At 36.1% G+C, this 12,444-nt stretch overlaps 1 protein-coding gene across 1 annotated transcript; it reads right to left on the bottom strand.

Moving 5' to 3' along the window:
• Positions 1 to 1,622: 1,622 nt before the first annotated feature.
• Positions 1,623 to 12,444, bottom strand: slc35d1a (solute carrier family 35 member D1a). The gene is made up of 12 exons (XM_084129349.1): positions 12,221 to 12,444; positions 11,285 to 11,318; positions 11,088 to 11,174; positions 10,819 to 10,886; positions 10,654 to 10,725; positions 10,475 to 10,543; positions 10,111 to 10,213; positions 8,411 to 8,503; positions 5,592 to 5,659; positions 4,810 to 4,888; positions 4,651 to 4,733; positions 1,623 to 3,100 (listed from the first exon to the last, which is right to left on the bottom strand). Exons 1-12 carry the CDS (start codon positions 12,364 to 12,366, stop codon positions 2,992 to 2,994), a joined length of 1,011 nt encoding a protein of 336 aa, XP_083985475.1. The 5' UTR covers positions 12,367 to 12,444; the 3' UTR covers positions 1,623 to 2,991.

The following is a 12,444-nucleotide window of genomic DNA, read 5'->3' as shown; positions in this document are numbered from 1 at the left end:
GCCTTTGGAACACGAAAAAATACTTAGGGTGAATTACAGTAATTTAAAAAAAAAACATAATTTGTCAACTGTACGTACAGTAAGGGACTTTTTGTCCAAATTTCACCTGTAGTAGGTCAGTGTGGTCTGTAGGAAAACACTACAGCCTTTGGAACACGAACAAATACTTAGGGTGAATTACAGTAATTTAAAAAAAACACATATTTGTCAACTGTATGTACAGTAAGGGACTTTTTGTCAAAATTTCACCTGTAGCAAGTCAGTGTGGTCACTAGGAACATGCTACAACCTTCGGATAGTAAAAAATCCCTTTGGTGAATTAATGTAATTTTATTCTAAAAATATTTATGTACATTATGTAAAGTGAAGCAGGTTTCCTCATTATAATGCATTTTTTATTGTTGCTAAAGTGCAATCAATAGCATTAGAACACATAATGTGAGAGAGATTTGCTGGTACATCTGTACTTTGCAAAAATGTAGTTGTCTGTTTGCACACAATGGAAAAAAATAGACCTTTTTAGACGGTCCCTAATCTTCTTTACCACACACATTGAATGTTCAGTGAACAGTCGCAACTTTGTATGCCATTAAAACAATATTTGCCCGTTTTGATTGATTGTGGAGAGTGTTGTAGTTCACCATCTTTGTCCTAAAGATCATGTAGCTGCTTTTATTTAGCAAAAATGTGCTTTATTGCGCTTGTTATTGAGACGTGAAAGTGCGAATGTGCGAATATAAAACCAACTTTACCTAAGTAGAGCTGCACTATTATTGTGAGTACTACAAAATAAAAGTCCTGTCCCAGGCACTGCGAAAAGTTGACACGCATAGTATAGTAGAGTATTTGGAAATCGTAATTATCATTGTAAGAATATTTCAAAATTAATTTTCTGTAGGCCCATTTTAAAATATTTACTATAAAACCAGAAATCAGATGCATTTGAAATCAGACGTGTCGGTTTACTAAATGAACTCATTTTGTTATCCAAACACAGTCCCAAAAAAGTAATTGCAAATGTAAATGTAAAAAAAACACACAAAAAAAACGGAAAAAACAAAACAAGTACTAGCTTTTGAGAATCTGCCAGTTTCAGCTTCTGCCAGTACGTTTCAAATTAATAGTATTTTTTTCAAAATATAATATACACTCACATAAGAATCACTGCTTTATGTTTTACCACTTGCAGCATTTTATTTTACATGGATCAGACATTTTATTTGGATTGGATATAATTGGCTATTTTACATGGATTTTATTTTACATGCAGCCAGTTTGTAGAACTAAAAACTGCATGAGAATTAGCATTTTAAAGCCATGGGCTCTCTTATGAATTCATGTTTTTAGAACAGCGGGTTTTGAATGGACAAGATCTGTATTTAACATTACTTGAGACTTTAGTGTTTTCTTCAACAAATTACTCTTACCTCTACCATGATCGTTCCCCCCGATATTAATCTTAAGCGGTTTAATTTGTATTTGTTAGACAATTCATGTGATTTTATGTAACACAAATCATATAGAATTAAACTGTAGGGAAAGTAGTACACAATTCATTTTTTAAAAAGAAAAGCATTTTATTTAACATCAGAAAATGAAATAAAAAGGACAGATTCTTTGAATTGAGGTTTTGTTTTTAATGTTACACATTTCCCGTTTCTCACTGATACAATCACTGAGCATTTGCAGACATGAATTTGACAAAGAGGAGTTTCTTGAACTAAACTGTATAAAAACAATGGGAAAAAAAAGAGCAATAAAAAGAACAAGTTAAAACCCATAAAATATATCTGCAACAAAAATGCCTTTGAAGACAGTGGATAAAAATAAAGCGCAGAAATGCACTTTATTTGTAAAACAGAATCTCAAAGCTATGGACAAAGTATTCAAAAAGTGGATACATGAATTAGAATGGACATTCATTCAGTAACCGCAGAATACATCAGGATATCCAGATGTATAACATGTATAGCACAAAACATTACTGAGAAACCTGTGATGTTATCAAATGGTCAAAAATGCCAACACAAGTATGAAAAAAAAAAATAATAATTCACTTTCTGATTCATCCCAACCATAATAGTGTTTAACAAAGGCAGATCAAAATACTGAAATGTTTTTGTAACTTGTATTTCAATGTTATTGCAAAAACTAATACTCATTTTAAATAACTGACAACTGAGAAAAGCTGTAAACTGTTCAAGTGCAATTACTACACCATTTGCCTTTAAACAACCATGATTCCGCCAGTACAAAGCAAATGGAGATACTGCATCCCATTCCCAAATACAAAAACAGTTTGTCCAGTTGAACACTGTAACACTGACAATGCTTAAAATATATTTCTTCTTTAAAGCTTTATCAAGATACTCTTAAGTTGCACACATGTACCTTATTTTAAACACTCAAACACTCACATTCAATTTACCATTCAGGTTTTGAAGGAACATTCATGTAAAACTCAACAGGGTACCAGAACTGTCAAATAACTATTTTTAAAAAAGTATCAAATAACTCCCTTTTCATAGCTAGGAAAACATTTTACCCAACAATAAAACCAATTTCTAATCCTAACAATAAAACAATCTCTCATAAAGAATAAATAGTCTTACGGACTAAAACACATATTTAAAAGTACTCTTCAATAGGCAATACAACAGGTGTTTCAACAATAATGACAGTCATCATTCCCATTATATGACAAGTGTCCAACATGCCAAGGAAAACGGTTTATTCCATTAATTTGTAACGGACAACTTCTTCACAGAAGTGAAAATTAACAGGCAAATATTTACTCTGGAACAACATATTCCAGTATGTTTGAAGCGCTTTCATTTGAGACGATGTCCTGCCTGCACCTGCTGTAGCTTTTACAGTCTTACAGCTTTTATCTTCTTTATATCACAAAAACAAACAAGAAAATCCTAGGAGTGACTTCTGCCAACTTGCTCTTGCAAGAAATACCAAAACTTTGCAGCATCCAACCATTGGTCATACAGCCACTTTCCCTTTGACCTCTAGTTTGTTTGTATTCTCACTCAGTTTGGTGGTCTGCTCTTCTGTGAAGGTAATGTAGGAATACACCAGACTGCCAGCAATACTGAAAAGACAAGTACATTTATCATTAGCGTCGCAATGAATTCATGCATCCAGTGTTTCCCCTACCGTTGTTTTGGGGGGACGGCCCGCCCTGAAGAATGACCCAAAAAATATCCATGTACCAGTATAGCCTACCTTTAGCGGTAACAATGTCAAAGAGGAACGGAGAGGTTGACAATCCTAAAAAGGGTTGCACTGTTTTTACTTCTTACTGTTACTTACTTTTATTTATTTATTTCTTCTTTACATGTTACTTGTTTTCTTCATTAAGCTCCTGCTTTCAAGTCCTCCTGGCAACTGTGGGAAGTTCGTATTTACGAGGTGGGAAGTTGTGTTTACGACGGCAGTGCGTTCAAGTCATTTTCGTCAGAGTAAGAGTCTTAAACTCTACTTATAGAAAAGAAGAACAAAGAATGTGTAGGGCCCTATATGATTTCCGCGATGCAGATAACGCGGACGCACGGAATCGCGGAATCCAGTAAAAAAAATGGAATTTACTGTATAACGCGGAATTTCACGGAATTTGTTTTTGATGAATAAATAAAAAGCAGTTCAGTACACTTGAAATCAAATCGCGATGAAGACGTGTGTGAATATTAAACCGCAAAAAAACTATTTAAATACGAATCCTGCATGTTCAGTGTGAATGAATGGAGCAGACGACACGCAGTTTCATTTACCACACACACTCAAGCACGTGTGACGCTCGCGCTGTTTTTGCCTATATGAGGACCGGAATGCATGAACTTCATCTCCAGTCTCTAGATCCCCTCTGAAAGTCACTTTGTGAGAATTTAACCGCTTCATTTGAGAAAAACTATCGTCATGTCATAAACACAAACTCAAAGGTCTTCAAGGCAACCCGGTTTAACTTGACAGAAATATATTACTGTTGTACAGTACATACGTCTCAATGAAATAATACTAACACAAAAAAAAGTTGAGATGATCATTTATAAGGAATAATCACAATTTTTCTTCCATGTTTTACTTTTAACAGTAAAGCTCATTGTGCAACACGTTGTTTGACAAAAAGTTTGTTTAATTTCATGATTAAAATAAATTTATTTAATGTTTTGTCTTCATTTGATTATCAGAAAAAAACAACTTTTTTTGTGTGAAAAAAAAAAACATTTCATATATATATTTTTTTAAACTATATTTATATATTCTATATTTTAAACTAGTCCAAAAAAATTAAATTAAAATGAAAAAAAAAAAAAACATTTCATAGGGCCCTAAATGTGCATCAGGTGTGTTTTGCTTTATGTTTTTAATTAATTTATGAAGCTACTTTAAACTTTGTTGTTACATATTGTTATATTATAATGCTATCATATTTTGTTTAGGCAATTAGCTAGAAAATCCCGACAATATCACTGGTAGTGCTAAATACCTATAAATATTGTGACCCTAACCCACCACATATTCGTAACACGCCCGCTCCGCGGCACTATTAGTTTCGGGGGTCTAACACCCCCCCTGAATAAAATCCTAGGGGAAACACTGGCATCCCCACCTGTTTCCTTCTGGGAAAAGCTCACTTCATACCTGATGTTCAGACCAATGAAGTTAGTCCATGAGAAAATGTAATCTCCACCAAACACCATTCCAATATATGTCACTAATATATTCTGCAGGGACAGAAAAGTCATTAATATAGCAAAAAGTCATTAATATAGCAAAAGCAGTGTTAAGAAACATTCTTACCTTTAAGCAGCCGACAATGGTAGTAGTTAGCGCAGAGTTATACTGAGTGCAAAGTACGGTGGAGTACATTAAAATGAAACTGCAAATGAAGAAATAGAAGATAGAATGAATGTTGCTGAATGATGAATTCTTAAAATCATGAATCTAAAGGTGCGGTTACATTGGTGAAATTTGGCTGGCAAAAAAGGTCAATTGTCAATATAAAGCACAGCTAACACTTTCAAACCAAGCAGCTTTTCTGCTGGTCAGTGCAATGAATTTGCATGACCAACTTGAACATGAGCTTTATGTGTGTGGGAAACTTTTTGCCTTCATAGGAAACCCCCGGACATGCAGATTCCCATCGAAAGGACTGGATTTGTCCAGCAAAAATTTGCCGAACAATGGTAAATGTGACCGCACCTTAATACTCAATGCGAAAAGTTAGTCAATCCATTAAAATATATAATCAGGGGCTTTAAGTACTTCTGCAATCCATGAGAAAATGCAATGAATTAATAAAATAATCTTCCTCAGCACTTTATCAACTTAAACTTATATCTGTAAAGACAGCAACCTGCTGTTGCCCGCTGGTGTTTGCATTTCTATGATGGGGTTTAATTGTTTGGTGACATTTCATTTGTTGAATTCTGATGGCAACTACACCATACAAACAGTGAAAATTAAAATTACTTAATCAGTTTTTTAGTAAATCACACCAAATTTAATTAAACAGTTATGTCAAACTGCATAAACAGTTTTACCCAGTATTTACCAAATACAAAGTTTTTATTTCAACTTACCCCATTATACAAGAGAGAATAAATTGACTCATAAAAAGCGCATCTGACCAGCCTTCATAATCAAAAGCCTAAGGAGGGAAAAAATACATTTAGGGATGCATGAAAAAAATATGACACACTATAAAAACATAAACAGAGTAATTGCCTTAGTTAATCATTACATTTCACAGAAACGTTTGTAAGGGAAATATGTAGGTCAAGATCTTGCATGGTAAAATGTCACACATACAACAAAGACTTTCCATATTAACCACATTTTTTCATTACAAATGCAAAAAATCTATTCAAATGGACAGTTAAAAACAACAGGAATCTACTCAACCCATCTTAAAACAGGTGAAGAACTCACCTAAAAAGAATATACCTAAAGAATAACTTCATAAGCTACTACATTCAATCTGATAGTTACACTGACTGGTATAATGGCGGCTTTGTGCATAGACACACTGCCTCCTGTCCTCTCTCCTTCCTGAAGCAGTGCCTGCCAAATAAACTGGGGCCTCCCTGTGAACAAACTGAGCTAAATAAAATGAGGTATTCATGGAGCAGGGCCCTGTCATCCTAACCTCCCAAACAACTGAGCCTTGTGCTCACACTGCTTATTCAACTAGCACACTTTTTGACTAAGAAATTGCAGTTATTTCTAAATGGGAAAAGCGTTCAGGCAGGAACAGGCATGCTGAAATTTATCGCAGTCAGCTTGCTATGATTTCAAAAGAATTTATGACAAGTGTGCACAGTCATTCCAAACAACTAATGGTGTGTGTTCCCTGGCAATGTGAGCTCAGCTCACTGCAGCTGAGCAGATGGTGTGTTCGTGGTTGCCAGATCATCTACGGGTATGTATGAGGTCTTGTTGAGAGATGGGACTCTTAGAAAACTCTAGAGTCCTGGGGTTATTTAAGGTCTGGTGTGTAGAAACAATATCTTATATATAACTGAGCATGACCAAATTACATGTGTGTGCAACTAGTTCAAGAACAAGAAACATTTTAATGAGCCAATATCCATGAAGAGAATATCCATCACTAGAGAAAATTATATAAAATTTTAGAAAATTTATTTTTTTATTTTTTATGGAAGGAACAGAATAGCCTATAAATACAAAGACAAACATTAAACAGACAGCAAAAAAATTACAAAATATAAATAAATGAAAATTAAAGCAATTAAAATGTAAATATTGTCTTGAATTATAGCGAATCTCTTTAGCTAAGTGTAGACTAGTGATTGGAAAATCCACGAGTCGGGACGGGCCAAGTAATAAAAAAAAAACATACCAATTATTTGTGGTTGGGTCACGGGAGAATGATATAAATCACTGATGTGTTGATTTTTTTTAAAAAAGACAGAACTCTCATTTCACGGTAAAACGCAACAAACATGTGTCAACCAATCAAGGACAAAATATGCCTAGAGCACCTACAACTGGCCATTATATAAAACACAAAGGAAAAAACCTACCTGAGATATTGCTTAATAACTTCACAGCTTTAACAAAAAATCTACACAAGCTTAAAATAAATGGTTCTGATAAAAGTGTTTTCCAACATAACGATGAAAATATTAAAGTGTTTAAAGCTTAATTTTTCGTTAGGCACTAATTTGCAGACTCACTAAGCTAAACAGTTGAAGGATCCACTTGTTTAAAGGGTTAAAGTTCACCCAAAAATGAAAATTCGGTCATTAATTACTCACCTTCATGTCATTCCAAACCCGTAATCCATTCGTTCATCTTCGGAATTCAAATGAAGATTTTTAAAAATTAAATCTGAAAGCTTTCTGTCCCTCCATTGACCGTTCCCACAACTACCACTTTCAAGCCCCAGAAAGGTAGTTAAGATAATCCATGTGACTCCAGTGGTTTAACCTCAATTTTATGAAGTGATGCGAATGCTTTGTTTGCAAAAACATTTATTTATGCAAAAACATTTACCTTTCTGGGGTTTGAAAGTGGTAGTTGTGTAGGCTGTCAATGGAGGGACAGAAAGCTCTCAGATTTCATTAAAAATATCTTCATTTGTGTTCTGAAGATGAACGAAAGTCTTACGGTTTGGAAAGACATAAGGGTGAGCAATTAATAACAGAATTTTCATTTTTGGGTGAACTACCCTTTAAACTAGCCTGGGTTTCCCCATACTGCCTTGCTCGCAGCGCGATTTTATTCACGCTGCTAGGCAGTCTGGACACCATGGACCAGATTCTCCCCTGAAAAAGGGAACCAATCACAGAACGGGGAGGGAGCAGCAAGACGATGACGACACCGAAGCAGTTTGTTTATATCTATGGATCCAACATGGCATCAGACTCGACGTTACCTTCTACCCTCATGTTTATCTTGCACAAACGGTAATATTCGCTAAACGCCATCGTGTACAAATAAATCTTTGACCCATCATCTTTTTCCTCGTTGAATTTCTGTCACTCTACATACGCCATCTGGTATAATTGAAGCGATTGGCTATGAGCTACGTACAGGCGCATTTGATAGACATTCATAGTGCCCAATAAACGGCTCTGGGCATTCGTAAACCACGCCTCAAAAACGAGAAAATGAACACGTGGTTCCTCAAATGAGACTTGGTCTGACGTTAGCCAGGCTACCTTTAAACAGCAATTGTTTAAAAACAATTTTTCAGGAAATGAAAAATACCGTGTGGGAGCGTTTTAGTTAAGTAGTTACAATCAAGTGATGGGTATGTGATAAGAAATGGCTGCGAAGCGCTGTATAACAATAAACTAATAAAGCCTAGATCCAGCCTGTGCTTGGGCTGAATTTATTTATTTATTTATTATGTGTGTGTGTTCATGAGACTTACCTTGTCAATATCTCCAGTGACATGTGCTAAAAGCAGAGTTGGAAGTATCATAAATAAAGCATTGTAATAGAGCAGGCCATACTTCCCCAGCTCCTATAGAACAGAAAGACCACAAGAAAAAAACAGAGACAGAAATATCAGGTACAGTAATGCCATGTCATGATCCCTCTACTCTAGATGCCCTTTAGCTAAAAGAGAACCAGATGGTATGTAAACAGCTGTAGAGGGCCACAGGTCTTTTTTCAGGAACTGAGCATAAGCTCAGCTTCCATGTTTAAGTTGTCAGAGCTCTAGATAAATCTTGCTATGTAGTCCACATTCTTCACCGAAAACTGTAAGAGTTATAAAACTACTAGCTCTTCATCTGGAGGCCTCAAATAGAACACATATCAGTCCACATTCAGACCAAGTCAGTCAGTGGGGTAATGCAATAAACATCACTCAGGTTGCCAAGCAATCTCTGTTTCAACAAATTCAACCATAGGCATATCTAATAAATAAACTGAAGTCTGCGCTTGAAACGGTTAGAACATGCATATGTGAATTACTTTTGCTCGGATTGGATGCAGCAAAAATACAGATGAGAAAGCACTCAACACAAAAACGATAAAAAAACAGTAGTTCTCGACAGATTTAAAATCCAAAATGGGTTGCAGGTCTGTTCCAACAGGATTGAAGTTAGGATAGCAAAAGAAATTATTAACTTAGGCTTATTAACTCTTAAAAGGAGGACAAAATGCTTCCTAATTCCTGTCACATGGAGAACACCAAATTAGGCAGATGCAGGCATGGAGAGGTTGTAAGACATATCCTCAAAAACCATGAACAAAACGATGCAAAGCAAAATAACATTTTGCAGTGAATTACTTCATGACATTCAGAACATAAGTAGCAATTCAGAAAATGTAGGGTTAAAATCAAGATCATTCAGTTATTGCAATGTATGAGGAGAGTTGCTTAATTTTGTGCAAGCACGGGAAAGCAATATTTCTCAATTAACGTCTACAGAGAACAGCTGCTGCTTAAAGCCCGGGACACACCAAAGAACTAGCACTGATGAAAGCCAACTGTGTTGTCGCCTCGCGTCGGGGGGAAAAGCTGCACTTGAACACACCGAGAGAACTACAGCCGAATGTCAGCTAGAATGAGTGTTCTGCGCCTGTGTGTAAATGAGACAACTGTCTATTTCTGCAGATATATTCGTCATTCAAAAAGGGAAACCGACGCTGCAGGCTGCAGATACACAAGCCATAAACAAAGCAGTGCGTGCTTACCGTTTTAAATATCAATTCTGCTAAACACTTTCTTTATTCCACTCCGCTCATGTTAATATTGAAATATCGCCAAGGAACACTCAGGTAAGATGACGTAACTTTAGAAAAGCCTTCTATCTGTACCATTTTGACTTATTTGCTCGCTGTTTTGCTATTATTCTCGTGCACTGACTCGTTCACTAAGCTGAACAGCCAATCAGAGTTCTCTCTCTCACCGACGGCCCGACACCGATTCGGTCGAAAAAAATCCGACGAGGACCTATTTCTGCCGACGGTGTGGAACCGTGCGGAACACACTGAGAAAACTTAGTCGGCCAACGCACAAAAACTGCCCGACGACCGTCCGTCGGCTTGGTGTGTCCCGTTCTTAAGGGAGCACTCAAGGTCTTTGAGTAATCTTGATCATGAATGTGTTGCCTTTCTTACCTTAGAGTCAAGTTTCTGTTTCACAAAAGCTCCATTGGCAGCAGTTAAGACATCGTTCATTAAAATGAACATGTACCCTTGCAGGTCAAAAGCCAAGTCAGCACTGCACAAGAAATATAAAGGCACTTATCAAAGACTTGAACATAAGATATGTTATTAAATGTGCGTAGAAATGGTTGCAGTCTTCCCCTCATACTCAATGATAGTGATTTATAATTAACATCTGTGTTGTGACAGTTTTTGCAAACCTTGACTTAACTCTGTACAGCAGTGAATAATTGGCATATTTTTCAAGCAATCAAGATAAGGCTGAATTGTACTGGTCAAAACAATGCGTCACTGTGGGAAGAATTTATTTTTTTACCTTGCAGCTACAAAGGCCCCTAGAATCATAGTAAATACTGTCAGCTGAACTGGTCGAGAGAATTTCTTCCTGTAACAAGGGACATAATCAATGATAGTTTTATCATCATAATCAATTTTAATTAATTAGATGTAAGCTATCAGAAACATTTCCATAGTAAATAGAGAACTTTTACTTACTTTAACAAGATACCCTCCGCCAGCATTGTAAAGAGAATAGAAAACCTCCTCAATACTGTAAACATTGGCAGACTGAAGGAAGGAAAAACAAATTGATTATATATATCAATGTATAACATTCAAAAAAAAAAAGGCAGACATGTATTTAATGGTACTGTATCATACTTAAGTCTTTTTGTTCCAAAGAGTCCTGTTATTTGATTTCCTACATATAGAAGAGGTAGCGGAAACGTCTGCAATTACAAGAAGCTAGATATTGAACAAGCAAGATGTGAATAACACATTACAAAGCAGCACTGTCTTGCAGTCCCATGTAGGTTTCTTTTCCCATGTCAACAAATAAGACTTGCACAGTTGTCCTAGAATACACGTGTTCTTTGGGGGTGGGAAACACGTGACAACATACAGAAGTTTAATGTACTACCACTCCTAACCTTTTTTGGTATGCTACCATCAAACTCAGGGAAGGTGATCACCCGGAGAGCCTTTCCCACCCGCAACACAACAACTGTTGCCAGCATCTGCAGAGGAAAGTCACACAATGTAAATGCCGCTCTGCTCTGCTCTACTAATGTGCAAAGTCCAAAGTGACAAGTGAGAAAAACTTGTATCTGAAAAAAAGGAAACTCACCTGCCCAATGCCAACACATATTGAAGAGGGGAACCTGTTTGGAAAGACTGCTTTTTAGCAGAGGTTTTGTTTTGTTTGTTTTTAAATGTAAAAGTAGCATTATTACTAACTTTTGATTGCTATTATACAAATGAACCATCACATGCAGTGTGCTATTGATTTATTCCCCGTCAATGACTCACTTTAGTCCATACTAAACATGTATTTAACAATTGCATGTTTATTCTAAAATGTACACCATTTATACACCTTCTTGCAGCTCAAGTTAAACAATGTATAATCAGCTTCTTAAATGGTTCTAGACAGGTAGTCGGCTCACTACTTTTACAAAACTTGTTGAACCTGTTTTCACCAAGTAGATGTTCTTGGATCAACATCTTTGTTGATCCTGAACCAACATTCCAATCAACAAATTAAATTTGAGAGACAAGTTTACAGTTTATGTCAAATTTATGTCCTGGGTCAATTGCTACAGCAGTCTTATATTTTCCCTCTGTTTTTAGTTATGGATGAGTTATGGTTAAGTTCAGGGGTAACGTTAGGGATAGTGTTTTCCATCAGGAATGTTATTCTAGGATTAACAAAATATGTTGATACAGGAATGTCTTTTAAGCAAAGTCAAATACTATTAATATTACAAAAAAAATACCGCTAAATAATACTATGGAATTAACGTTACATTTGATGGTATAGGTCTAACGGTTATTCGACATGTCCCTTACGGCATAGTAATAACATTGCACTGTTTTGTTACGAGAAAAATACTCAGTTTCACACTGAATTTTTAAATAGGCACACGGAAAACAGCGTTATTCCGTAAGAGAATGATACTGCTGCAAAAACGAAGTTGCCAACTATCCCAAATATTCTGCATAGACAGATAGTCAAGCACTTTGTAAAATACAGAGTATGTAACTCTAGTTAAAGTCCTCTTACCTGTAATTAGTCAGGACGCTCTTGTTCACTACAACTATAAGGAAAGAGCTGACTCCATAAAAAACCGCGGCTGAAAGTTTGAAGAGTACCGTTAACTTTTGGTCCGCCATCCCTGCCGCTTCATTCCCCAACTCACATTGCTTCATTCTGAACGCAGCGCCTTTCTTCCTCCCCACGTTGACGAATCTGAATTTCCGCCATGTTTACAGTGATACGTATGCTGT

The sequence above is a fragment of the Abramis brama genome (genome assembly GCF_963993115.1).
Source record: "Abramis brama genome assembly, chromosome: 11".
Lineage (NCBI taxonomy): Eukaryota > Metazoa > Chordata > Actinopteri > Cypriniformes > Leuciscidae > Abramis > Abramis brama.
This window is presented reverse-complemented; position numbering and strand designations above follow the sequence as displayed.